We start from the raw sequence: 27746 nt of genomic DNA on the forward strand, positions 1-27746 counted from the left end.
CATTTTGTTCATCAAGCAGCCAATGCACTTAAGGTAAAAAACAGAACAGTAGCCTTGCCATGTCGATACGGGTCTGAGGTAGAGACGGGAGACTCTGTGATGCTTTAGAATGTGTAGGGACCTATTTCCTTTCTTGCAGAGTTGCCATACATGAAGATCTGGAAACTTTATAGCTTTAAAGTGTGCATTTTAATTCTCTAGTTCATTGTAAATTGGGATCTGTTTAGTAGCAGCTGCCATTGCATTAGCCCCACAAACATACTTGCAATCTGTGTGACATTTTAAACTTGTCAGGAAGATATTGACATGCCAGTCACATTATCCAAAGTCAGAGTATCTGTAAAATTGTAGTTAGAGTATTCCATTTATTTTTTAAATGGAATGAAGCATTTGACTAAAACGCTCAGTGGCAGGGTCAATGCTGCTCCAATATACCCAGACATGTATCACTGCATCTCTTGTAATGTATGCACAGTAACTGAATTTATCAGAGACACTGTAGTGCATGGCTGCACACCTTGGAGCACGATCATGCTTAAAACCTGAAGGAAAGATTGAACAGCAAGATTGCAGTGCTAATAGAACAGGAATCTGTACGAGTGAAACAAAGTTACGCGACAAACTTTAGACATGCATCTACAAGGTATAAAAAGATACAATATTCATTCTAAGGCAAATTATTATCTGTCATCAGTGTACGCTTGCAGACTTTTTTTAGTCAAGCTTAACTTAAAAAATAAAAAATAAAAGATATAATGTTTCTCTGCTCTTTTGCTTGCTGCTACATGATCCTAATAGCAATTTTCACATAAGTTAGTTTTCAGGGTACATGACTATATCAAGGAATATGAAGCATGTTTCTCTGGAGAGGTAACTTATTTACATAGTGTCACCCATGTGCTTAGTTTTAACAAAACAAATAAAGGTAGAGTTCCACAAGAAAGAAATCCCATACACTTCCTTTGTATTGTCCAGCAAAACCTCATCCGCAAATACTGAGGTCTAAATTTAATACCCATCTAACTACCAGTGGTACAGCTAGTATTTTCTGAATGCCTGTCATTTGATTTTTATTCACAGATACCAAAGTGGAAGGGATGGGGAGACAAAAAATATACCGTAGCATCTTACCTAAAGATATGGCAAAGTACTTCATGTGAGAGCTGGTTCATATAATCTTTTGGCTCATCTAGTTTGGTAGTTTCAGAGATTTCCCTACTCATGCAGCACGGTTTCACATTTTTCCGTCGAGGCCCCATATTTGCAATGATTTCTGATTAAAAGGATCAATTTTTACAATGTTATACAAATTCAGTGCAACTGAAAGACAAAAGGTGGGAGAAAGGGTACAGAGTAATGAACATTAGTTTACAGAAGGACTCAACAAAATCTGCCACTAAAAATTAACTCTAGAATGTTATTATCCAAAAGAATCAACTAAAAAGTGGAAGGATTGTTCTGGAAAGATATAAATCAATCTGCCTTGTGTATGAAGCTGGAAAAAAATTCCAGGCAAATGAATGAAGGCTAACTAGAAAGTCTCTTTGAACCAAGTAAAATTAGTAAACAGAATACCACCTGGATCTCTTATGTACATATCCCAGTAATTTAATTATAAGTCGCTTCTGTAGTATAGCCTTTTTCTAATTTAGAAAACAATAAAATGTCTCTGGAATTGCCACCCACATATCAATGAGCAAAGACATCTCATGGAAAAATAGATACAATTACTAACCAAAGTGGACACATTTCAGTGTACTAGGTCCAATCCAAAAGGAAATTATTCTGTCCTAAAAAGGAAAAGCTCTTACAATCTTGCTTAAAGTTCTTAACTCAGCAATGCTGCATACATTTAATCTCTATTTTTATTGTTAAATTTGTACCTTATTATATTTCTGTAAATGTTGTTTCAATTTCACCATAATTTTATATCTAATGTGCAATATGGCTGAGTTAATGATGATGCATTTTCTGCTACTGAAATAATCCAAACCAAATGTTAGCGGTTTTTGCATTAATTTGTCTGGTTTTAAAGAAAAAGTGCCACGTTTAATAACTTTAATTAAGCTGACACCTCACAGAGATGAATGGCATGAGGTAGGAAGAGTTCACATCCTTGCTATTGCTGCTGTTTAGTTCAAGACTGTTTTCTGGATGATTACGTTGACAGAGCATTGTTAAACCAGTTAACTCTGTCATGGATTTAACTTTCAACAAAAAGAGATGAAAACATTTTACTAATGATAGTTCAGAATTTCCAGACGACAACAAAAATTGTGTAAAAACTCCAAACTTGTGATATACACAAGTTTTGGATGGCCTATATTTTCTCCTGATCATGATGGCAAATTATTACTTTTATGAAATATTTTGTTCCATTTAATTCAAATAATACAAAACTGTTTGGGGGGTAGGGGTCTTTCCCACAACAAGAAAATGATTGTAGAACAAATAATTGGCAGGAAGACTCAGGGCAGGTGAACATTAAAATACTTTGAGTTAACTTTTTTAAGCTGACTAGATTTTAAGTGGACTGTGTCCTCTAACATGTCAAGTTAGAACTTTCATCATTTCTCTGTGATAAGTGTTTTGTAGGAAATGTGTTTCCTAGCTTCACAATATGCAACAACAGATTTTTCTTCAGTTTTCCACAAACTAAAATTCATCTTTTGGTTGAGACTAAACATGGAAAATTGCAACCAAGGAGTGTGTAAAAAGATGAAATTATTATCAAAATCATCTGTTGCAAACATTGTGGTTAATGTTACGAAACACTACATGTTGTCGATGTTAAACGTTATCATTTAACTACATATTGTATTTCTTCTGTGATTCTAGCAATAGACACAATACAAATAGTACATTACATGATTTCCCCTCATTCTTTATATTCCCAACACCCAGGGTCTTTAGCTGCTCACAACCAGTTCATTTAACTGATCTTGGTTCTCTTCCTTCTTTGGTTAAGTAGTAGATGAAGGAGAATAGATTTAAAAAGGACTGAAGGGTATAGCACCGATACATTGTCCTAACCTGAAGTAAGTATATTTCAAAGGCAGGTTGATGGGCATATAAAGAGCATTTTAGAACAGGTTAGATAAAAACTGTGTTCACCAAATGTAAATTTTGCATCAGACAGAAAACCTCAAGACGTTATGAATGTCACTGAGATCTAATGATGAAAAGGGTTTTATTTAATAGCTAATTTGTCAGCATTCTAAATTTTGAAATCATACAACACACACCAAGTTAATACCACCCTCCTTCCCCTCAAGAGATATTAAGTCATATTTTGCCCTACATATACTGTAGGCTTTACAAAACTTAGCTTTTACAAATCCCAGTATCAACAGAAATGTTTATTTATATATCCATCTGTTACAATATTTTCAATTGAAATATTACAGCATTGTTCAAGTGTACAAGAGTGAAATTAACTAGAAATGGCCCATAAACAAATGAGAGATTATTCTATTTATTTTGCCCAACCTGGTAGATTACTGCATGCAGTAAATACATAACATAACCAAGGAAGATTAGGTTTATAGAACTGTCAGATTAATATTAAGGTTGTTTGTAACAAATCTACTTTAATTGTATGATTTTTAACATGACAGGATCCTTTTTTAAAGCCTCTAAATATAAGCATCTCTGTAACTATAAGATCACAGTACTGTTGTCACAACAGCCCACAAAATTACACACTCTTTACACCTCCATAAAAAGAGGAACACACAGGCCAACTAAATATTTTATCACCAACCAACAGGCAAGGATCAGGATCCCAACTGAGCCACCCAGAACATCTTTAAGACAAGATTTCCCAAATAGGATCCAGAGACACTGGGGGGTTTTGGTACAGATTTTTATAAATGGGTATCCAAGTTTTGCTATGTTATATGGATTCCAAGTGAATTTCACCATACTCCTCCAGTTAGAGGACAGACGGACAGCAGCAGAGAATGGAAAAACATTTTAGTTTTATACAGAGTTTAAGATATTTCAAGGTAAAAAGAGTGTCTGATATAGCTGTGTTAGTCTGGATCTGTAAAAGCTGCAAAGAGTCCTGTGGCACCTTATAGACTAACAGACGTATTGGAGCATGAGCTTTCGTGGGTAGATACCCACTTCGTCATATGCATGTGCATGCATCCGACGAAGTGGGTATTGGAGCATGAGCTTTCGTGGGTGAATACCCACTTCGTCGGATGCATGCACATGCATATGACGAAATGGGTATCCACCCACGAAAGCTCATGCTCCAATACATCTGTTAGTCTATAAGGTCTATAAGTAGGACTCTCTGCTGCTTTGATATAAGATAACGCATGAAAAGGAAGATTTAAGTCAAGTAGAAGGTAAGTCAGTGGTTTGAAGTGGAGGAGGAAAACAGGGAAGAGCTCCATAGAGAAGTAAAGGAGCCACCTCCACCTGTGGGAGTCCAGTGCAGAATATATAAAGATATGAGTTAGTCTACATGAGCAGCTCCTGACTTTTCTGGGGATGACTGTGCTTTGAATTAGATCTCATCACTGAGACACAAAATACCTGGTCACCCAGAACTATGTAATCTTCATAGAGCAGCATGTGGGCCATTAGGCAATGATTGTAGGGAATAAGTCTCTACATACACGTTTTAAAACCTAATGCATTCTCACTATTTTAGTTCTGCTGTTTTAGAACAAATGACTCTTCTAAATAATCCATACATATTCCTTCGATATTTAAACAAAGCAGGCAGAAAATGCAGAGAATTTTATTCTTCTTGATTTTAATATAGTTAAGGTAAAAAACATGATACATGAACAATGGTTTGATGGGTTATATTCTCAATTAGTGACTTCTGTGTTCAACTTGAGACGTTTAGAAAACTCCTGTTTTGATTTGTAACAACCAGAACTATCAGCTTAGCCTCCTTTTGGAAAACAAACTGAGCCATTTCAAACACAACAGTAACTGTGGAATCAGTGAGCTGACAATTTTGTTGACAGTTTGAAAAGAAGAATACAACCCAGATCAAACTGCTGGTCTAAGTATTGTAAAACTTGGTTTCATCAGTAGACATAGTAGCACTGACCTGGAAGACAAGGGGAGCAAATATATGCTGACACCAGGGACTACTTAAGGAGTACCACTTGAGACAATAACCACATGCTATCTACTATGATAGTCCTATTATGGGGTAAGCTGATCCTAAAGAATGTCTATAAATTTTTTTAGTGCAGTAGGCAAAAGGCAATGCAAGATAGATAATCACCAATCCCCATCTCCTAGTGTATCTTTGATATTCACATTAAATATGTCTGCTGCTTGGGGACTTTTTTGGGGGGGAGGGGAAGAATGGGTAAACATCCTCCTATAAGTTATTTTGCGTGAGCTTAGTTTTCTATTGCATCCAGTCTCTAAGTTGATTTTTCCACCCTTTTCCAGGTGGTACTTTAGAAGAGACATCACTATTTTTCAGGCCTGTTTGATGTTGTGATGCTACATTACTCAAGTTTAAATTCCCTTTCTTTGAAGTGACTAGGAAGAAAAACAAGGAAAAGGGGAGAGTAACTAGAAAATACCTCCACCTGCCCCAGGTTTGGAAAGATGAGGCAGAGCACGGCATCAAGAGAGGTGAAGCAGGGTCTCCCAGGGCAGCCTCATGCACTTACAGCGCAGTACGTGCCCGGTGGGGAGACGGGGAAGGGGAGAGAGCGAGAGAAGGACACTCCCTCTAGACGGCAGAGGGGACCCACCCCAGCGGGGAAAAGGTCACCCAGACCGCGGGTCTCCCCCACTGCCAGGCCGCTGGGGATGGAAAGGGCCCCTCCCCCCATTCCCAGCGGCAGGCCCTGGCGAGAGGTCAGTCAGCCAGCCAACCCCCGCAGCAACGGCCGCCCGCCCCAGCGCCCGCAACGGTCATCGCTGCCCCGGCCACCGCCCGCGGCGCCCACCGGGAAAGGGGGGCACGCGCCGCTCCCCCTTCCCTTCCACAGGGCCAGGACCGGCGCCTCCATCCTGCCCCCGGGGGTGCGTGTGCAGCGAGCCAGGGCAGCTGCACGTAACCCTAAACCTCCACCGCCCCTTACCTGGCCGCCAGTGCCGCCTGTTATTGTGACTGCGGGGGGGAGGGATAATCCCGACAGACACTTCCGGCCACCCAGCGCTTCCGCTTCCGCTAGCATCAGCCGCGCTTCCGGTCCCTGAACCCAGAACGGGGGAAATCAACCCTTTCTGTGGCCGTCCCGCGCCGCCATCTTGGATGTGGCACCTCAAGGATATTCCCATTGCAGCCCAATCGCCGCCATCTTGGGTGTGGCCTCTCTGCCCTCGGGCGAATGGCGTCTCTGTGTGGGCGAGGGGAGGGAGTTGGGGGAAATCCCAGCACCACCCCAGTCTGTGGAGGCCAGGTTTACTGCCTTGCACGAGCAGGCTCAGCCACCAGCAAACCTATCTGTCCCCTGTATCATCCCCGCCAGGCTCAGCCTCCAGCCCCCACTCTGTACAGGGCAGGGCAGGGCAGCTCCCCGGGGCCCAAGGCCAGCAGGGAGTAGGCAGGTGACCAGGTTGGAGCATGGCACCAGGCGCAGAGCTGATGTCTCACAATTGTGTTGTACATCTATACCCAGTGGCCGGGCCCAGGCTGGTTAGGGAGAGGGAAAGAGAGAGAGAAAGGCCCAGATCCTCAAAAGCAGCTAGGGGCTTATAAAAGCCACAAAGAATCCTGTGGCACCTTATAGACTAATAGACGTTTTGCAGCATGAGTTTTCGTGGGTGAATACCCACTTCTTCGGAGGCTTATATACCTTGAGAATTTGGGTCTAATCATGTGCTTGTGCATGATTTTCACCTGTGCATTGTGAGAGTCCACTGGATGCAGAGACGCTATTACTGAGCCCATGAAAGTGGACAGCTGGTAGCATGTGCACAGTACCCTTACAGATTTTAATCCACCCATGCACAGGCCCTTTTCTGTTCATTTGCCACAAGCATTCATCTGAGCAAGGTCTTATGCATATGACTATTCACAGAAAAGGAATTTGGGGCTTCTAGAGAGTCTTTTAATCAAGAAACAAAATTCAGTTTGTGACACAATACATTTGTTTGGAGGAGAAGCAGAAGTAGTTCCAAAGTGTTTGTTTAACTAGTATGGGAACAGAAACAATAACATATGACTTAAGTGACCATTCTCACAAGTTCGCAGCAAATTTTGAATAATGAATAGCTAGAACTATAACATTTCTTCATATAAGCTATGTCTGAAAAAATTATAATGAACACATTTGTAAAAATCATGATCAAGCATACAACTTTGACTTGAAAAATGGTCATACATTATCTTCAAAGATTTTAACACAGGCACAGAGTCAGTGACTGCAATCCTAATAGTTGTCTGTGCCAAAGTGTGTTGGTGGAATTTGTGTTTCTTCATTCAGGATATCTATTTTAATCAATCCATGTGGACTGATCCCAGTGGAAACTTGCTATTGACTCAAGATCTCCATTATGTGTGTTTCCTACAGATCTAGATAAATCCAGTCACAAAGCCTATTCATTATTGAACATACGTTATTATCTGTGGTTTATTTATGTTACAAAGGCTGATATGTAAAATCAGTTGTTGATTTAATGATTTCCCACCCCCAAGCATATACTGCTTTGTGTTGAAAAATAAAATAAGAAGAAAAACCTTTTTAATTTACTTTATTGAACAAGCATAAGGAGACACGGGGAAGCCAATAGGAACCCCTGGTGCACAGGATGATTTGAGACTGTCTTTGCTCAGAGGTCTTCCAACACCTCCTATTTGTGCTTTACACCAATTCATCCATTATTAATCCTAGAGGGGGAGAAGAGACAGTTATAAAACAGACAAAATGAACTCAATGCCTTAGTCCAGAGCATTGAAATGTTCCAAATAGTCCTCTATTCCACACATTAAACAAAGGAAACTGACACAGAATTAATCAATAATAGCCTTGGATTTACCATTGCGCTAACATTTTCCTTTGTGCTTTATGCCAATGGGGACTCCAGTTTCCCTGGAAAAGAGGAAGAAAGATTAGCCATTATGAGTAAGTACCTGGTTGTCACCCTGAAGAGTAAAAACTGTTATAAGGATGCTGTTAAATTAGTTAGATTGCCTTTGGGATTGGGTCCCATTCAAAATCTGGAGGAGTGGTAGTGGTCCCCAATTTATAGCTTTTAACCCTTTAGTTAGAGCACTCACCTGGGATGTGGGAGACCCATGTTTAAATCCCTCCTCTGCTTGAGGGGGGAAAAAGGGATTTCAGCTAGGGTCTCCCACACTTCTCAAGAGGTGCTTTAACTACAGAGGGGTGGGATATTCTGATAAAGGCTCCCTCAGTCCCCCCGATGAAGCTGTTCCACTGTAGATAAAAAATTAAAGAGTCATTGGAGCAGGGGGACTGAATCCTCTGTCTCCCAGCTACGTGCCCTAACTACCAGTCTATAGGTTCATTCTCTTACTCGCTCTGTCCCAGTGACTGACATTTTAAGTATTCATAAAAGTCCCTTTGGGGATCTGGGCTGGGCAATGTTGGAAAGTAAGTGGAAGAGGACAGACGGGTATTAAACACAATCAAAACAAAGGGCTGTCCATCCTGATCTGTGCATTAGAAAAACATCAATATTAAATAATAATCAAGAGATAAGAGACCTTGGGAAATTGATGTTTCCCTCTATGAAGAAAATACTTAAATAGAAAAGCTGTTATTAGTAGCTCACACCAGTGATTTCACTTTATCAAAGAAACAAACAAAGTACTTACGAGATTTTTTCACACAGCAAACATTCATTGCTGTAAGTGATGCCATCTGTTCCACAGACTGGTTCATAGTTCCTTGGACAGCCTCCTATCCAGGTTCCATCTGGAGTTTTGTATTTACTGCAGTCAGGCTACAAAATAAATAAGGTGACATTTGAGTGGACATTTTTCACTCTTCACTTGTTCTTTTGAGAAGAGAAAGCACACACAGGGGCAATGTTTTTCATAGTTTCCTAAATCTAGAATGGGGTGAGGAAAAAGTAGTTCATTTGTGCTGGAAGAAAAGGAAAATACTGCAGATATTTCACAGGAGAAGGTCATTGTTGTTTTTTTCACAGTTACAAGTCACTGCCATAATGAGACTAATGACAATAAACCAGAAGACAAAGACCCAGAGCTAAAATCTAAGAAGAACCTCAATATGTGACAGTTTCAAGTCAGTTAAGTAAATAATTTTAATTAACATATGGTATAGAAAGAAATCTCTCTCGCTGTTGCAACAGACAAATTTTAAAATGTCATATTTTAAAATATTTCCCCAATTCTTTCTCTGTATCTCACACATTCTAACCAGAGAGTGTGTCATTTAAAATAGTGTATGAAAGTAATCAGTCTGACTGTGTGGAGACCAGATCTATCTGAATTGCAGGTAAACCCTCTAATTTTAATAGCAATGGGACAGTTTTAGTTTTTTATGCAACCAGCTTTTCCCATAGTTTTAGGGGAGAGGAGTTTCCCCAACACAGAGAATTTGGCCACAATATTGTCTGTAGACAGAGATCCCAGGAAATTTACTATTAATAAACACAAAGAACTGTACTGACCTGACTCCCACCTTGAGTGGTGACTCCTGAAAAAAAACAACAATAGACAAATATGAATACTGCCAATGATCTGAGATTGTCTCTAGATGTCTGTTTGTATTGAATATGGACTTTACAAGAGGAAATATTTAAAACAGACCCTTGAAAGTTACCAGAATGTGTCTTAGAAGTTATTATAAAAAATTTAAATGATCCCAAAAGAGCAGGTGTGTAAATTTTAAAAAATAATTTCCATCATTTAAGTGTCTAACAAAGGTATTTTATTCCTGCTTTAGTTGCAAATTTCAATTAACCCTTAACTATGGAGCTGTAAGGATGCTTATAGGATAGGAAAGAAAGAATAAGACAAAATCTTTGAAGGAGATTAAATGCAATTGTCCGTGTGTAGAAAAATAGAATGCACTTTAACTTAGCAAACATCACCTAATATTACTGGCATTTATGGGTTGTGTATTAATTTCATTAATAAGCAGTTTTTATTATTTCACATAGCTGATTATTTTAGGAGTTATGCTCTGCTAAGGAGAAGCACAGTGAAACTAAAACAGCTAACAGAATGAAACTAAAAGACCTTTAAAACGTGGCAAAAACTAGCTTAGCCATAGCGGAATGCAAATTGTTGATTTCTGTTATGTCTAAATTATTTAAGTCTATGTAAATTCCTGTCATTACATTTTCATCCCATACAATCCCCAGAAGCATTACAAGCAATACCTAGTGCTGAAGTGCAGCCACCTGTAGGGTGGAAAGCAATAGTCACCTGGTGCACATCACACTGCACAAAGAAGGGGAGGGAAAATTTTGGCCAAGATCACTGGCACAAACTCTGAATGTTAGGAAAAGTGCCACACCTCACATAGACGACAGGGCTGTAGGCCAAAAGTTTCAAACTTACTGGCCTAATTTTCATTGGTGCTGACCATCTGTAATTCCCACTGACTTCAATGAGATCTGGTCAGCACCTCTGAAAATCAGACCACTTATTTAGGGTCTATGGGCCTGATCTTCAAAAATGCTCAGTAGCTGCAGCTCCCATTGACTTCAATAGGAGTTTAGGCTGCACAGCACTTCTGAAAATCAAGCCCTAAGGGCCATATTTTTTAAGTTATTTAGACACCTAAAGATGCAGATATATCTAGTGAGATTTTCAAAGCACCTACCTGAATCTTTAGGGATCTAAAAACCTTTATAAATCTAGCACTGAGTGCCTAACTTTAGACACCTAATTTTCAAAATGTTTACCTTCATTTTCTCTTTAAGAAAATAAGTGAAAGCAACATTATCATTTAATAGTGAAGATTTCTGATGCCAGAGGTGTCTGCCATAGGGTTAATACATGATGCAGAGTAGGGAGAATTACTCACCTAAAATGAAGCAGCAAAATGCCAGGGAAAGGAACACAAAGGCACCTTTTATCTTCATGGTGAAGACAGGTGTCTGGTCTGTGCTGATTCTGTTAGTACTTTGCTGAGTAGGTATCCTTGCAATTAACCCCCGACCGTGTTCACAGATATATATAGTTCTGTATATCTATATAAGCAATCAGGTTCGTGACCTGGATTAGCAAATCACCTGCAAAAGATATTACTGACATGGGAATTTCTCTGCAGGCAGTTGCCGGCAGGGAGGAATGTTTATTTCAAAACATAATTTGCAGAAAATATGAGGAAAGTTTGTGTCACAGAGTGACCCTGCCTCTGATCAACAGCAGAGATTTACACTCAGTTATCTCCAGTTTACTGCCACAAAACTGGAACATTCTGCTACTGTCCACATTTTTATCAGCGATTCCTTGGCATGGGCTGGTGAAGTACAGTAGCCAGTCTATGTAGACTATGATTTGGTCCTACATCAAAACATGACTCTCAGCAGGATGGGTTTATATTTAAGACCCCTGTTTCTAAAGGACATTTTCAAAATGAATCACATTATGAGTGTGTCATGGCTTGTGAAACATTGTTATTTGGTGTGACCAGTGTTTGGACAGTAGGTGAAAATATGTTCAGTATTGACTGGCTGCCATGGGGATTTGTGGACTCAATGAATGTCATTTGTCCCATAGTCCTTTGTACAGAACTCTAGAGTCCATGTGAGGCATTCACAACATATAAGGATAAGGGGGAAGCGAGCAATCACTAATGGGGTAAGATCTCTCAGAAACTAATGGAAATGGATCAAGAGAATGAATTCAGAGAGAGAGCCTGGGTAGTGCTGATACCTCAGGAACTCCCTGGAGGGCTTAAGATTATACGTGTCCATAGTATAATCATTACTGTGCGTCTTGTATAAAATTAAGAAAATGTGCTGTAGAGCTCTAATCCTGCAAGCTGCTGAACATCCTCAACTCCAGTTGATCTCAGGATCTGGCCCTAAGTATAATGGGGAAAACACATTGTGCAGGTAAAAAAAAAAATCAGTTGTGAACATTTCCCCCTTGTTGGGGTATAAGCTAGATAAGTGCCCAGCGAGCTCCAGATAGAAACAACATACTCAATCAAAAAAATCACCCTCCTGAGGGCTGATTTATAAACAAAAGGGCAACTGCAAACTAATACCATAAGCACTTCCCCCACTCCAGCCTAAATCTACTCCTCAGGTTTAGCAGCTTCTGGGATTCTGTCTGCCCCCAAACACTTGGACTCTCTATTAGAAGCCTTCTCCCATCTCCTTTATATTAAAAGTGGTGTCTAACAAGCCACATCTGAACCAATGAATCAGCAGTAATGAATTTGCAACTCCCCTCTGTACTCCAAAACCTTCTAAAAAAGTCAGGCAATGAGAGAGTCCTGCCATACAAGGTGTTCTCCAAAATTCACAGAGGGTAGCCCCACCAGGTTTCAATTTTCTGTTCATATATTTCACTGCTCTGAAAGCCTCCTCTGTTTTTCAGTAACATCTAAGGCAAAACCAAAGTAAAATAATACGTTGTATTTTTCAAAGGTTTGCAGCTCTCCCCCTTACACACTGGAAGATTTTAATGATTATTTTCTGCAAATTTTCCTAAAATCCTCAGGGCTAGCCTAGCACTGTGAGATTCTATAAATAGATATTTCTTATTCCTGTTTGCAAACATCAGTTTTTTTCTGCCCTACAAGAATTTCACAAACAACTTGAGTATTTATTTTACTTTAAATACCAGTTAAATTAGGTAGCACGCAATACAAAATAATCCACTGGAAAGCTTAAAAATCTACAGCCATATTTTGAAAAGCAGTCACTGATTTTGGGTAGTGCCTCATATTTTGGGTGTGCAATTTGAGTCATATTGGGCCTACTCAATGGGAGCTGTGGGTGCTCCTCACTTCTGGAGATAAGACCCAATGTCTCAGATTTGGGCACCCAAAAACGAGGGAGCATAAATCACTGTCCACTTTTGAAAACTGTGACCTGGCTAGGTTGGGAAAATGTTGCATGTATAATATGATGCTCCTGGGTGGGGTATCAGCAGTGGGACTTGAACTGGGATCGCTGGATTTAAAAAGCATGGGCTGTTATTACCAGAACTAAAGAGCTCATCACTCTTGGCAACAGCTGTAGCACCTTCATCAACCTCTATGTGTGGACCAGCCACCACTAGAGAAGCAGTGCTTAATTTGTAATGCAAGAGGTGCCAGGGCTCAAATAACTTTTTTACTTTCATAAGTGACGTGGCAAGCCCAGAGGTGCTGGGGCTATGAACTGCCAAGCCTAGAAGTGCCAGGGCTCAGCTCTGGCACAAATTAAGCACTGTAGAGAAGGCCAAAACATCCAGACTTAATGGTGTGCAGTAGGAAAGCCTGTGGCTATGTCTTTACTCAGGCTAACCACAGGTTAAGCAATTGCAAGTTAGTCTATGCACAGTAGCCTCACTCACTAGAGCGCAACCACAATATCTGCACTGAATGCTAGTGTCATGTCCCACATCAGCACTAGAGCGCTGTCTAGTTGTGAGAGATAATATAGATACATAGGTGCATATCCAATATGTCACCAGGCCCTAATTCACTGTGTCACTCTATGCTTGCTTTCACAGGGTGTTGTGAGACAAATTATCTGCCCACTCTGGGGGTTGTGGGTGGAAATGATCTAGGCCTGGGAAATTCATTTCCTGGTGGGACCTAAGGTGGTGTGATAATGCTGAAGGTATGAATTCTGCTTGGGAGCAATAGCTGCTGATTCTTATGAAGGCAGTGTTTCTTTGGTGGGCCTCCGCAGAAGGTGCTGCCAGGAAATGGTAGTGAGCCTTTCAGAGGTGGCTGTTAGCCTGGAGAAGACAGAGGCAGTGACTTGCAGTAACACGTGGAAGTATAGCAACAGATCGGGACCATGTGGGCATGGAGATTTGGACTGAACCAATACTGTATTTCAAGGTGGATTCTCCCCAGCCATGCAGACCACTGCTTTTGGACCAGGACTGCAAGTGCAGAGTGGTGAACTACATTGTGCTAGAAACATGGGATGACCAGTAGGGGCCCAGGATTTTCCCATGAGGAACCCAAAAATGTGAGGAGTTTGCCCTGGTCCTGGAGTGGCAGGACATCCAGATGAAAGAGTTAGTAATGGTCCAGAAGCGTGTTGTTATTGCCTTGTGGAAGCTGGCAACTCCAGGCTGTTAACAGAACTGTTGGCAATCAGTTCGGGCTTTGCAAATCCATGGCTGGTTCAGTAGTCTTGGAAGTTCATGAGGCAATTAATGCTGTGCTGGAGGCCAGGTTTGTAAAATTTGGAAATATCCCTGAAATAATTGATGTGTTCTTGAGCTGTGCAGGTGATTGGTGGCATGCCTAAATACCCATCCTCTGAATGCCAATTGAAGCAAGTGAGTATCTTAATGGGAAAGGATATGACACCATCATTACATAAGCTCTTGTGGACACCGTGGTACATTCATGGACACTTATACAGGATGCGCTGGCGAGATGCTCTAGATGTCTGGCCTCTTTCCATCTGGGCGAGCTAGTCCATTGTTCTCCTTAATGACACATTGAGCAAGTGCAGGACGGTGGAATGTACCTTTGGCTGACTGCAAGCAAAATAGTGCTGGGTACAGACTCATTTAGACTGTGGTATGTTTAATTCCCTACATGTGATTACTGAGGGACAATCTCCACTCATTGATATATTTTGCTTTCCACAACCAAATCTCTGTACAACTTTTCATGAGTGACATACCTGAGTGTTTGGGTTCTAATATCTAAACTGTATTGTTAAATTTATTCACCTAAATTTGGGTTATTGCTGGTTATGTACTCCATGTATCACATGACTTCTAAAAACAAACTTTATATTTGTGGATAATCTAAGCACTATACCCAGATGTACAGACACTCTTCTCTCAACCTATGTATTACATAATTTTTTAAACATTAGCTTTAATAAAATGTTTAATTCTCTATATGGGATTGGGGTATGTTGTGTGCTTCACCATGTATATGAGGATAAGGAGGAGGTGCCAAAATGAATTGATGACAGTGATGAGTTGGGGCCTGCTTACTGAGTGGGTTAAGAGGGAAAACTTGTGGTTGAACCTGCATTCAGTCTCCCATGAAGACAAACAATCTCACACTACTCACAATGCTCCCATGAACCCAGAAGTAGCACTGATATGTAAGGTCTGATCTGGAGGTATCTGCATCCAGCCATCCTTGGCAGGGCCTCTCCTTTGAACGGTGAAAACCAGCAGTGAGGAGCTGGTAGACTCTGCTGAAAAAAGAAATCTGTTCTTTGTTGCGGTTCTGTAGAAATTTAAAATCTAGAACCTGCTGACAGAACATTAGTTGCAGCACTAGATGGCACCAGCGTAGCATACATGCTAACTGTCTCCCAAGCACAGATACAGCTAGTGTCTAGATATTACGATATTGAATATGTGGAAAGACATAGGACAAGAACCAAACTTTACTTGGCAAACAAAATTTGCATGCCTAGCTTCTTGGCAGAAATTCAGGGTGACTAATGTGTGAGAGTGAGAGTCTACAGAGAAAACTCACCAGAAGCTCCCTTGCCTATGAATGACATGTTCTGACTTCCCATTTCTTGGAAGAATACATAGACCTAAAGAAGGGGAGAGCTCCTTTGCTAATGATAAATGGGATTGTTCCGTGAGGGGATTAGTATTAATTACTATGGAGGGATAGAAGTGTCAGAACTTTGCATGGGGTAAAATCTAGAATATTTTCTGCATATTTTGTAGAATCTTGAGTCTCTGAACATCTGTTACTCAGAATTCCATATCTCCTAATAGCTGTTTAATTGCTAATGCTATAAAAAATCCACAACCTTGCTTATCAAAACTTACTCCAGGCCTCCTATAAGATTTGGAGAATTGAGGTTGCATAGTACTGTATCTTCAACTAGTCCCACCTCTGTCTCCCATCACTGAAGTTGTTTGTGTGCAGGAATCCCTCAGCTGTTATAAAGGCATAAGAGCATCATGGAACAAGGTGTCATTTCCAGGAGTGGAAGTGGGCTGGTACAGGTCTGTATGAGCCTGTAGGCAGCACTTTAACGTCATTGCCCCTTTTGCCCCCCCGGCCACTGGCGGGGGGGGGGGGGGAATGGACGGCACAAAAGCAGCAGCTGCCCTGAGTCAGAGATTTAAAAGGGTCCAGGGATCCTGGCCGCCGTTATCACGGCAGCAGCCAGAGCGCTGGGCCCTTTTAAATCACCCCCGGAGCCCTGGGTGGCGGGGACCAGGCAGCATGGATGGGCTGTTTGGGGGAGGCTGACACCCTAGCCCCGCCCCTTCCACCTGAGGCCCCACCCCTTCTGGGGGTTGGAGCCGGCCCCCGTACCGGTAAGAATTTAATATTAGTTTCATCCCTGGTCATTTCTTTTGATGTGCTCCTGGCACTGTTCATTTCAGAATCAAACGACTCAATTCCCAAACCACCTCCACAGCAATTTAATACAAGAACTATATAAAGTAGATTCAAAACGTTAAAAAAACTGAAATCTAAGACCATTATGTTGGAAATAAAAGATTTTTAACGAGTTCTATTGTGACAGAACAGGAAAGTATCTTGCTAAGATTTTAATCTTGGTCTTTAGATGTTTGCTTAGGACATCAACAATTTAACAGATCTAATTTCTCTTGGATTATGAAAATATACCCCTTAGCATATGCAATGTACACTTCACCTTTAAGGATGGTTGGCAAGTACATTTGGATGAGTAGTGTTGCATGTATCTTGGAGGCACAGCTTTGCGTTACCAGAAATCCATTCATACCTTCAAAGCATTTACCCAGCATGAAGGGAATGATGAAAATCCTGATAGCTGCCCATGTAGCAACCTAAGGGGATGGCGGGGAGGGAAAGGTGAATGTATGGGTGCAGCCTGGATTACTATTTGATCAGCAGCTCCCTGGATTGATTCCAGGGGAAGATTGATATTAACTCAGGTCCTCCACTGTGTGTGTTTCCTGTGGATTCCCCCCTAGAATCCAATCCCAGAACCCGTTTATTATCAAATTGATTCTTTTAATTTTGGATTATTCATTTTATAGAGAATGAAGAGAAAAGTTTGTTTATTCAATGATTCCCTCAAGCAACCCCATAATGTTTTGTGCTGATAAAAGAACAAAGGCAAACATTTCTGCTAAGTTTGCTTTATTGAACCACCAATTCAAGATGGTAATGCCATCAGGAGTGCTGGATGGACAGGACAAATGACAACTATATCTTTACATAAAGGAATCAGAAGAATTTATCATTTATACTGAAGCAGAATATTTTCTATGTTATGCCAATTCTTCTGTTAGTTGATCTAGAGAGAGAGAAAGAGAGACAATATTTACAGTTGTTAGGATGAGTGACGTAGAAAAGCTTAACTAGAACAGGGGGAAAATTGAGATAATGATCTCAATGCAACAGTCTTGTATGAGCAACTTCTCCAAAACGCCTTCTAATCTAAACATTATCTATTTGATTCAGATTTCACAAGATAAAATTCCACAGAGTCCTTCATTCTTGCAGGGTAGATAAATTCAGTTCCCCCCACCATTTACTGTGCGTAGGTCTCTCAGAATCAGCAGATGGTCCTGTTTCCTCTGCATGAACATTTAAGCTTTTATGACAATTTTTGTCAGAGTAAGATTTTACATATCTCCTCAGTCAATATTTTCCACCCCCACTACTTGGTTAGTTTGCTGTGTGCAAATTCATTGCCGCTCTCCACCCAAGTGATGACTGCATAACTGGTGTTATGTGTACATACTGTAGTTTGTAAAGTCTTTGGGAGGAAAAGCACTATATTAATGTAAATATAATATGTGTAGATTTACCTTGCGGTTACATCTTCCTTCATGCTTTATGCGAATGTTGACTCCAGTTTTCCTTGAGAAGAGAAAAATTAAGCATAATGTGTATTTCTTCAAAGTAAAACATCTCATTGTCACATGTAAAAAAATAAAGGAAATGGACTGTATAGTACAAGACATTTGACTGAGACAGACATATTCATATTAATCCTCTCTAATATCTTGATCAGTTATCTGGCATGTTTTGCCAATTTTTCCAGTTTGAAACCATCATATTCTTACTCCTTGGCATCTGCAGGACAGGTTTGGCCTAGTCAGATCTTTCAATGAAAACCCTGCCCTGTGTTTATAGAAAAAGCATTAAAGAGTGCTTTGTCTCACTCACACCTGGTCTCCCGATATCATCATAATTGGGAACTGCTTTCTCACATTATCTGCACCAAATGTGCAATGACTTTTACACAAGAAATTCTTTACAAGTTTACTCACCATCTTGCTGCACACAAGTTACATTTGTTGCTATATGTGATGCCATTTGTGCCACAGACAGGTCTGTAAATCGTTGCGCAGGCAAACTGTTTACCCTTTTGTGGTTTTGGATACTCACGACAGTCATCCTGCAAAAGTAGTTATATAACGTTCTAACCACATTTATTGTTGGGAGTAATAAGTCATCTGTTGTAAGACTCATCTATTGAGCTAACATAGCACCTTTCTTTAAGTAATGAGGCTTCTCTAGGAAGTAGTTCATTTGATTGCCATTTTACATATTGGGAAAGAAAGTCAGAGTGGGTCAGATTCTCCATTCCTACTTTTCTGCACCCACAGTTATTACTTTATTATGATACTATACTGAGAAAACTTTGAGATGGGAGTAAAGAGGCTCTTTAACCCCCCTTATGCTGCCACTGTGGCATAAACGGACCATGTCATGAAGTATAATCGGGGCTATAGATATTATAAGACCTCCTGACAATGGAGAAGGGTGTGGAGAAAACGTTTAGACAGGAGTACTCTGTGGGGATCTTTAATCTCTATTATGCTGCCATTGTGGCATGAACTGGCCACTTCATGAAGCAGAATCAGGGCCAGAGAGATTACAAGACCTTCCCAAGGTCATGCAGAAAGTCTGTGACATAAACAGGAATAGAACCCATGTTTCTTATCTCCCCAGCTTTCCTTTTACCACAAAGGACATACTTCCAACCCATCTCTTCGATGTATAATAAATAATTAAAATGCCCCAATCATCATGGTTTCCAAGCACCACCATATTCACCGTCTTAAGAAACACCATCTGCTTCACTGAAAAAAGCATAATCAGTTAGATCAGCCCTTCTTTCTTCCAAGGGTGATAAATCAGTTGCCTATAATTAATCTGTGTGCGGAAGGGTGGGTGGTGAGGGCAGGGAGGAAGGAGAGGAGGTGGGATTTGTGTTGGGGAGTCATGAGATCTGGAAAATCAAGGTCCTGTCTCCTCTAAATGACCATTACAGATCCCAAACCCTTTTTTGTAAGAGTAGCATTTTTCCATCTATCAAGTGTTATCAACATTTTTGTGACCAGTATTTATACTATGAGACATGTCAATTTTAATGATAATTAATAAAAATGTGCCATTACCTTCTCCTTACATTGTCCTGTATGTGCCAGGCCTATGGTAGCCCCGTTTCTACAGGATGAAAAGTTGAAAGAGAGAAGACAATTATTGTCAGTGAATAATAAAATTGTCTACCTGGTGAGTAAAAATCTCCAAAATTCACTATGAAATTACAGAAACGGTTAGGAACATATGGAATATTTGAGAGGGATGATTTGTCATGATCAAATTCTCTCTTTGATATAATCTCAGAAGTTACTGGAAATGTGGAGGCTCATCATCCCGATGGAAGTCAGCATGGATCTGATGTTATCCAACCATGGATTCCCATTGTGTTCTGGGATTTGTAGATTGGTGCATACATAAAGATAAACGTCTTAGCTAGAGTGGTGGTTATCAACCGGGAGTCTGGGTCCCCCTGGAGGGCCATGATCAGATTTTAGGGGGTCCACCAAGCCTAACTGGCATTAGACTCACTAGGACCCTGGGCAGAAAGTCAAAGCCCCACCACACAGGACGGCTGCCACCTGGGGCTGAAGCTGAACCCTGACCAACTTAGTTTCACAGGGCCCCCTGTGGTATGGGGCCCAGGGCAATTGCCCTGCTTGCTACCCCCTAATGCCAGCCCTGGCTTTTGTCTGCAGAAAACCAGTTCTGGCACAGCTGATCCATGGAGTTTTTATAGCATGTTGGGGGGAGAGGGGGACTCAGAAAGTAAAAGACTGAGAACCCCTGAGCTAGAGGATAGTGCAAACTCCTGCCCTGGCCCTGTGCTGCTCCCAGAAGCGGCCAGCACCACGTCCCTGCAGCCCCTGGGGCAGGAGGGGGCAGAGGGCTGCAGGGACGGGGAACTGCGGCCAATGGGAGCTGTGGGGGAGGTACCTGCAGGCGAGGGCAGCATGCGTAGCCCTCTGCTCCTCCATCCCCCAGGGGCGGCAGAGACATGGTGCTGGCCACTTCTGGGAGCGGCACGGCACCAGGACAGGCAGGGAGCCTGCCTTAGTCCCGCTGCATGCTGCTGCCACCCCGGAGCCACTCAAGGTAAGCAGCGCTGAGCCAGAGCCAGAGCCCGCACCCTCCAGCACCCTGCACCCCAACCTCCTGCCCTGAGTCCCCCAACCCCCTGCCCTGAGCCCCCTGCTGCAGCCCGCACTCCTCCTGCATCTCAACCCCCTGCCCTGAGCCCCCTGCTGTATCCCACACCCCTCCTGCACCCCAACTCCCTGCCCTGAGCCCCCACCACACCCCTCCTGCACGTCAACCCCCTGCCCTGAGCCCCCAACCCCTTGCCCTGATCCCCTCCCACACCACACACTCTCTCCTGCACCCTAACCCCCTGCCCTAGCCCTACATTCATGGCCCTGCATGCAATTTCCCCAGCCAGATGTGGCCCTCAGGCCAAAAAGTTTGCCCACCCCTGTGATAGTGGATTATATTAGCTATGGCATCCTGGGGACATAGGGGTTAACCAGAAGAGGTCAAAAGAATATGGATGTGACTCAGGGACTCACCTACCTCAGGACATTGATATATCCCCGTATAAAGAAAATGTTTATACAAGAGAACTATTCTTAGGATCTCTTACCATTGATTCAGTTATTCCAAAAGTAATATTCAAGGACTTACAAGATTTCTGTACACAGCGTACATTCATTGTCATAAGTGACACCATTAGTTCCACAGACTGGTGCATAGATCCGTGGGCAGGCTATCTTGCGTGGGTCTTTTGTTCGTTGGTATCTACTGCAATCAATCTGCCAAACGAAGAAGTTGTTATTTGAGTGGAGATTTAGAAGAATTTCAGGGCAGGGACAGCATCTCCTTATGTGGTGCATAAGACAGTGAAGCCTTGAACCTGGTTGGAGTTAGCTTTTATCAATGACTTCACAGTGTACTGATATTTCCAGCTGGGATATAAGAATACTTATTCTGGCGGTGGATTAAAAAGTTCACTTACTGTTTCTTTTATTCTCATTAGTACAAGAATAGGAAGAGAGACTACATGGATACTACTAATAAAGTTTTACAATTCCTTCTTATACACGTCTTGGTTTACTCCCCTTTAATGTGTTGGCAGCCTTGGGGTTGGAATATATTTTGCTTTCAGGTGGAAGGGATGGCTTTGTGTTCTAAATTGAAACCCTGAAATATATCTTTTTGCCTGGAATCAGAGGCTGAAATACTATCAGTTAGATCAGCCCTTCTTTCTTCCAAAGGTGATAAATCAGTTGCCCATAGTTAGTGTGTGTGTGTTGTGTTGTGTTGTGTTGTGGTGTGGTGTGGTGTGGAGGGGAGGAAGAGGAGGTGGGGTTTGTGTTGTGGGTGATGAGAGCTGGAAAATCAAGGTCCAGTCTCCTCTAAGTGACAATTACAGATCCCAAGGCCTTTTTTGTAAGAATAGGATTTTTCCATGTATCTTTGGCTCAAGTATTATCTCATTTTTGTAACCAGTATTTAGATTGTGCTAAGTGTAAATTTTAGTGATAACCAAAAAAAGAGAAATGTGCCCCTACCTTCTCCCTACATTTTCCTGTATGTGCCAGGTCTATGGTAGCCCCATTTCTACAGGATGAAAAGTTGAAAGAGAGAAGACAATTATTGTCAGTGAATTAATAAAATTGTCTACCTGGTGAGTAACACTTCAAAATTCACTATGAAATTACAGAAACAGTTAAGAACATATGGAATATTTCAGAGGGACGATTTTCAATGATCAAATTCTCTCTTTGATACAATCTCAGAAGTTACTGGGGGTGTGAGGATCATCATCTCGATGGAAGTCAGCATGGATCTGATGTTAACCAACCATGGATTCCCACTGCATTCTGGGATTTGTGGTTTTGTGCATACATAAAGATAAACCCATAAGCTAGAGGATAGTGGATCATATTAGGTATGGTGTCCTGGGAATATGAGGGATAACTAGGAGAGGTCAAAAGAATATGGAGGTTACTCACCTACCTCAGGACATTGATATATCCCTGCTTAAAGCAAATGCTTATACAAGAGAACTATTTTTAGCATCTCTTTTCATTGATTCCGTTATTCCAAGAACTTACAAGATTGCTGCACACAGCATACATTCATTGTTATAAGTGACACCATTAGTTCCACAGACAGGTTTATGGATCCGTGGGCAGGCTATCTTGCGTGGGTCTTTTGTTCGTTGGTATCTACTGCAATCAATCTGCCAAACAAAGAAGTTGTTATTTGAGTGGAGATTTAGAAGCATTTCAGGGCAGGGACAGCATCTCCTTATGTGGTGCCATAAGACAGTGAAGCCCTGAACCTGGTTGGAGCCAACTGCTATCAATCACTTCACAGTGTAAAGATATTTCCAGCTGGAATATACGAATACTTAATCTGGCGGTGGATTAAAAAGTTCACTTACTGTTTACTTCATTCTCATTAGTACAAGAATCTAAAGAGAGACTACATGGATACTACTAATAGAGTTTTACAATTCCTTCTTATAAACATCTTGGTTTACTCCCCTTTAATGTGTTGGCAGCCTTGGGATTAGGAATATATTTTGCTTTCAGGAGGCGGGGATGGCTTTGTGTTCTAAACTGAAACCCTGAAATACATCTTTTTGCCTGGAATCAGAGGCTGAAATACTATCAGTTAGATCAGCCCTTCTTTCTTCCAAAAGTGACAAATCACTTGCCTACAGTCAATGTGTGTGTGGAGGAGAGGTGGGGGCAGGAAGGAGTGAGAGTGGCGGGGTTTATGTTGGGGGTGATGAGATCTGGCATACCAAGTTTCTGTCTCCTCTAAGTCAGCATTACAGATCCCATGACTTTTTGTAAGAGTAGGATTTTTCCATGTGTCTTTGCTGGTACTTCTCCCCTCCCTACCTCTGGGGTACTGTGCTCTGTAATTTGGAACTACTCTCTGCCCAAGTGAGAGCTGCATTTCCATGATGCTCTATGTATATCGTGTAGTTAGTAAAGCATTTGGAAGGAAAAACACTATGCAAATGAAAAATAGAATACACTTGGTTTTACTTTTTTCATACAAACTTCCTCATTCTGTAGGCTAAGCCTGCCTCCAGTTTGCCTTGAAACACAAAAAGAGGTCCAAAATGAATGTCCCTACATAGCTATACATCTTATAAGATCACTGTGGAATTACACAGAAGTACATGGGATGTATAATATGTGATTGGGACAGATATATTCATATTAATCAGGGGTTGGCAAACTTTCAGAAGTGGTGTGCCGAGTCTTCATTTATTTCATTATAATTTAAGGTCTCACGTGCCAGTAATACATGTTAACATTTTTAGAAGGTCTCTTTCTATAAGTCTATAATATAGAACTAAACTATTGTTGTATGTAAAGTAGATAAGGTTTTCAAAATGTTTAAAAAGCTTCATTTAAAACTAAATTAAAATGCAGAGCCCCCCCGGACTGGTGGCCAGGACCTGGGCAGCATGAGTGCCACTGCAAATCAGCTCGTGTGCCACCTTTGGCACATGTGCCATAGGTTGCCTACCCCTGATATTAATCTTCTCTGACCACACTATGTTTTCAGCATTCCTCTATCATTTGCCGGAGTAGATCTAATTACTGCTAATAGAAAATATTGATCTATTTACTCACCATTTTGCGAGGCACAAAAAACATTTGTTGTTGTATGTCACACCATTGGTGCCACAGACAGGCCTGTACTCTGTCTTACAGAGGAAGGTTTAGCCCTTTGGTGGTTCTGGATAAGCACTGCAATCATTCTGCAACTATAAATGTATAATTTTCTAGACACACAGATGAATACATGATGATAACTATTATTGTTAATTCTTTTGGGGTGTATTAGAGCAGTGGTTCTCAATCAGGAGTCTGGGCCCCCACGGGGAGCCATGAGCAGGTTTCAGGTGGTCCACCAAGCAGGACCAGCATCAGACTCGCTTGGGCCCAGGGCAGAAAGCCGAAGCCCGACTGCATTGGGCTGAAGCCCAGGGCCCTGAGTCCTGCCAGCCAGGACTGAAGTCTGAGCAATGTAGCTTCACAGGGACCCTTCTGGCCTGGGGCCCCAGGTAACTGCCGTGCTTGCTACCCCCTAATGGCAGCCCTGGCATTTATATGCAGAACAGTTGTGACACAGGTGAAAGTAGATTTTTTCCATGTGTCTTTGCTAGTACTTCTCTCCTCCCTACCTCTGGTGTACTGTGCTCTGTAGTTTGGAACTACTCTCTGCCCAAGTGAGAGTTGCATTTCCATGATGCTCTATAAATATTGTGTAGTTAACAAAGCATATGGAAGGAAAAACACTATGTGCGGCAAAGGGTTTTGCCCTTTGGTGGTTCTGGAAAAGCACTACAATCATTCTGCAACTGTAAATATATAATTTTCTAGACATACAGGTGAATGAATGATGATAACCGTTATTGTTAATTCTTTTAGGGGTATATTAGGAATGCTGGCCATTTTGGAACTATCGACTATCAATGTGGTAAACTCAGTAACTGACCATATGAAACACATGGGGATATCCTCTTTCCTATAGTAAGTGAACTTTTTAATCCACCCCCAAAATAAGTATTCCTATCCCCCAGCTGGAAATATCAGTACCACAATACCAATATATAATAACTAATACCAATAATGATAATATCTGGGGTCATTTTGATTTTTGATTAACCCAGCCCTGCCCACTACTCTGTTGGATGTAGGTTCCTAGACTGCACTCATCACTAATATCTGAGCACTTTCCGCTCGTTTTAGTGTTTCTTCCAACATGGAAAAGTTGGCCACAATGCAATTCCTAACTAATGATTAGGGGAAAGTGAAAATTACTAAACAGAAAAAGATGGACTAACCTGATTTGAAGACTCACTGGCAACACCTAGAGCAAAAATATGGATACTCAACGTACAATAAGACAAATCCCTGTGACGGAAATCAAGTTATAAGCATTAATTCAAGAAAAATGTCCATTGAACTCTTTTTCTGCAATAAATGGGCCATACGTGGTGTTTTGCACCATTTGAAAATATAATAAGGGGCTTATCATTTGCTTAATATTACTATATATTTTTCAGGTCTTCTGCTCCATTGAAGATGCAGGGTAACTAATAGCACCTTACAATTTTTGAAAATATTTTTTCTTCTATGAAGCCTGATCATTCAAAAACCTTTTCAGTCATTGGCAATATTTAGGAGTTCTCAGCACCTGGATCCAGTGCTCTACATGATGTGTCATGCACAGGAGTGGGAATAAGGCAGGAAAGTTACAAGCCAGGAAGTTAACATTATGCTTAGGAATCCATTGAAGTCATTGGATGTTAAGCAGGTCCTTAATATTTAGTCTTCTCAGTAACATCTTACAGAATTATTTCAATTCTTTTTGAAATGAGTCCTTTCACAAATTTGATGTCCCAGTTATACATACGGCATCTGTATCCAAGTTATTTGAATATTACCCTAATCCTTAATAAATAATGTATGATGTAGTATGTTAACATTTTATGGTAACTTTGCCTTAATAAGAAATGTTTTACAAAATTGAAAATTCAAAAACTTGAAAAATGTCTACCTTCTCTATAGTTGGTTGAAAAATGAAGATGGTGGTGGTGGGGAATTTCCCCAAAAAAATTTGCTGATTTTTTCCCCAAGTTTTTTGGAATTTTGAATGTCATTGATATTTTGATATTGAATGTTTTACCACCATCTCTAATTGCAACCAATTGTCATATGGAACATTTCACAGCACCATGGGAGAGGGGAGATTTTGTTAAAGGACATTAACACTATCCTGTACTCTTATGGTTCCCTGGATTGTCTACTGTCCAAGCAAAACAGACCAGATCTCAGGATTCTTAATAAAAACAAGAATATCATTGACCTTAATAGTCAAGGCTTCCAGAGGACTAGGAAGCAGCAAACACATAGCTCTATAGAGGCTACAGCAAAGAGTACTCACCTGAGAAGCAACATAAAAGTACCAGAGTGAGGACCATGAAGACACCAGCTGTCTTCATGGTGGAGATGCTCAGTCTAGGTTAGCTGCTCTGCTCTGCTCAGTAGATGCAGTACACACAGAGGGAGATCTCATATATTTATCCCCAAGGCCAGAACCTCCATCCTGATTAGGAAATCACATGCAAAAGCCACCAATGATACTGGATACCAGAACAAGTTGTTTTTGAGGAAGTCCCAGTGTAGTTGAAATGATACATTCTTTCTCAACCTCCCCTTTGGCCTCTTGATCTTTTGTCCCAAATAATTTTGCATTTTCATAAGCATTGTGGGTTGATGCATGACAAGAAAAAAAAAACCTACTGACCACAGTGAGTCTGATAATGTACAGGTTTTTGTGGAAATTTTCATTATGGGCCCCATAAATTACTCTGTAAACTGTCTTTGCATTGTTGCAGAAACCCTTTAGGTTCCTTCACACCCCTACAACAGCACTGTAGAAATGCAGCATGTATTGGCTGATAGCTGTGTATCTCCTACCATACTCCAAATCTCTTAAAATGGACTGTTCAACTTCAACCACCAGTTTCCAAGATGACAGTTACCTTTCCTTCATAGCTCAGAATTAATCCCCCTTTGAAACATTCAGTTGCTCCAGGTTCAATTCAACATGTTGCTGTTGATTTATAGTCCTACAGGACCTGATCCTTGTCTATCTGGCACTATTTCAAGATATTCAGCATTGACATACCCATGGATGCTGCAGCTGTTAAAATGATGACAAATAAAACAGATGAGGAAAATGATGGATCCTATCTAAGCAGTTCTCAGGTTCTTGCCTCCCTAAGTATCACTGCCCAGATTCACTTACCTCAGAGGTTATATTATTTTCCTGATTAAATCTCTCTCTATATGTTCAGTGTTAAGTATAAGAAGAGAGAGAGCCAAAACAGTTCAACATTCAGGCTTTATTCCTTCCTCCATGTACACAGTCTTCTCTCATCAAGCACTTCATGAAAGTAGAGTTCTCTAGGTTCTCTAGACATTACTCTCTATATAAATTAGGACTGTTGATTAATCACAGTTAACTCACACAATTAACTAAAAAAAATTAATTGTGATTAAAAAAATTAATCACGATTAATCACAGTTTTAATCACACTCTTAAACAATATAATACCAATTGAAATTTATTAAATATTTTGGATGTTTTCTACATTTTCAAATGTATTGATTTCAATTACAACACAGAATACAAAGTGCACAGTGCTCACTTTATATTATTATTTTTTATTACAAATATATGCACTGTAAAAATAATAAACAAAAGAAATAGTATTTTTCAATTCACCCCATACATGTACTGTAGTGCAATCTCTTTATCCTGAAA

General features: G+C 40.9%; 3 protein-coding genes across 6 annotated transcripts in view; all 3 read right to left on the reverse strand.

The window, feature by feature from the left end:
• FBXO38 (F-box protein 38) overlaps positions 1 to 6183 on the reverse strand; it is a 33986-nt gene extending 27803 nt beyond the window's left edge. For 2 of the 3 annotated variants that reach the window (XM_039485490.1, XM_039485488.1), the window contains exons 1-2: positions 6075 to 6183; positions 1132 to 1320 (exon numbers count right to left, since the gene is read on the reverse strand). In XM_039485490.1, coding sequence (XP_039341424.1) covers positions 1132 to 1259 — 128 coding nt within the window. In that variant the 5' untranslated portion in view covers positions 1260 to 1320; positions 6075 to 6183. Of the gene's footprint in view, positions 1 to 1131; positions 1321 to 5567; positions 5868 to 6074 lie in introns of those variants that run through there. The other variant, XM_039485489.1, reaches the window with a different exon arrangement.
• A 1513-nt stretch (positions 6184 to 7696) lies between these two features.
• LOC120371008 (serine protease inhibitor Kazal-type 1-like) lies at positions 7697 to 11206 on the reverse strand. The gene is made up of 5 exons (XM_039486454.1): positions 10962 to 11206; positions 9598 to 9623; positions 8777 to 8904; positions 7975 to 8027; positions 7697 to 7825 (listed from the first exon to the last, which is right to left on the reverse strand). Exons 1-4 carry the CDS (start codon positions 11017 to 11019, stop codon positions 7982 to 7984), a joined length of 258 nt encoding a protein of 85 aa, XP_039342388.1. The 5' UTR covers positions 11020 to 11206; the 3' UTR covers positions 7697 to 7825; positions 7975 to 7981.
• A 5963-nt stretch (positions 11207 to 17169) lies between these two features.
• Positions 17170 to 26508, reverse strand: LOC120369704 (ovomucoid-like). 2 transcript variants are annotated; one of them, XM_039483281.1, is made up of 9 exons: positions 26361 to 26508; positions 25258 to 25283; positions 22496 to 22623; positions 21950 to 21998; positions 21063 to 21190; positions 19460 to 19508; positions 18326 to 18453; positions 17861 to 17912; positions 17170 to 17343 (listed from the first exon to the last, which is right to left on the reverse strand). In XM_039483281.1, the coding sequence occupies exons 1-9, from the start codon at positions 26416 to 26418 to the stop codon at positions 17335 to 17337; spliced, it is 627 nt and encodes a 208-aa protein (XP_039339215.1). In that variant the 5' UTR covers positions 26419 to 26508; the 3' UTR covers positions 17170 to 17334. The 2 variants fall into 2 exon arrangements, with proteins under 2 accessions (XP_039339215.1, XP_039339216.1); XM_039483282.1 differs by lacking the exons at positions 25258 to 25283; positions 26361 to 26508 and adding an exon at positions 24041 to 24174.
• Positions 26509 to 27746: the final 1238 nt, after the last annotated feature.

The sequence above is a fragment of the Mauremys reevesii genome, linkage group 8 (assembly GCF_016161935.1).
Source record: "Mauremys reevesii isolate NIE-2019 linkage group 8, ASM1616193v1, whole genome shotgun sequence".
Classification (NCBI taxonomy): domain Eukaryota; kingdom Metazoa; phylum Chordata; order Testudines; family Geoemydidae; genus Mauremys; species Mauremys reevesii.

Excerpts from the sequence above, each read along its gene's own strand:
- LOC120371008 (XM_039486454.1), bottom strand. The coding sequence starts at position 11,019 with ATGAAGATAAAAGGTGCCTTTGTGTTCCTTTCCCTGGCATTTTGCTGC. Across the intron at positions 9,624-10,961 it reads ATTTTGCTGCTTCATTTTAG|GAGTCACCACTCAAGGTGGG; the intron begins GTGAGTAATTCT and ends GTTTTTTTTCAG. Across the intron at positions 8,905-9,597 it reads CCACTCAAGGTGGGAGTCAG|CCTGACTGCAGTAAATACAA; the intron begins GTCAGTACAGTT and ends TTTATTTTGTAG.
- LOC120369704 (XM_039483281.1), bottom strand. The coding sequence starts at position 26,418 with ATGAAGACAGCTGGTGTCTTCATGGTCCTCACTCTGGTACTTTTATGT. Across the intron at positions 21,999-22,495 it reads ATGCTGTGTGCAGCAATCTT|AAATGGGGCTACCATAGACC; the intron begins GTAAGTTCTTGG and ends TTCATCCTGTAG. Across the intron at positions 17,913-18,325 it reads AACTTGTGTGCAGCAAGATG|GAAAACTGGAGTCAACATTC; the intron begins GTGAGTAAACTT and ends TCTCTTCTCAAG.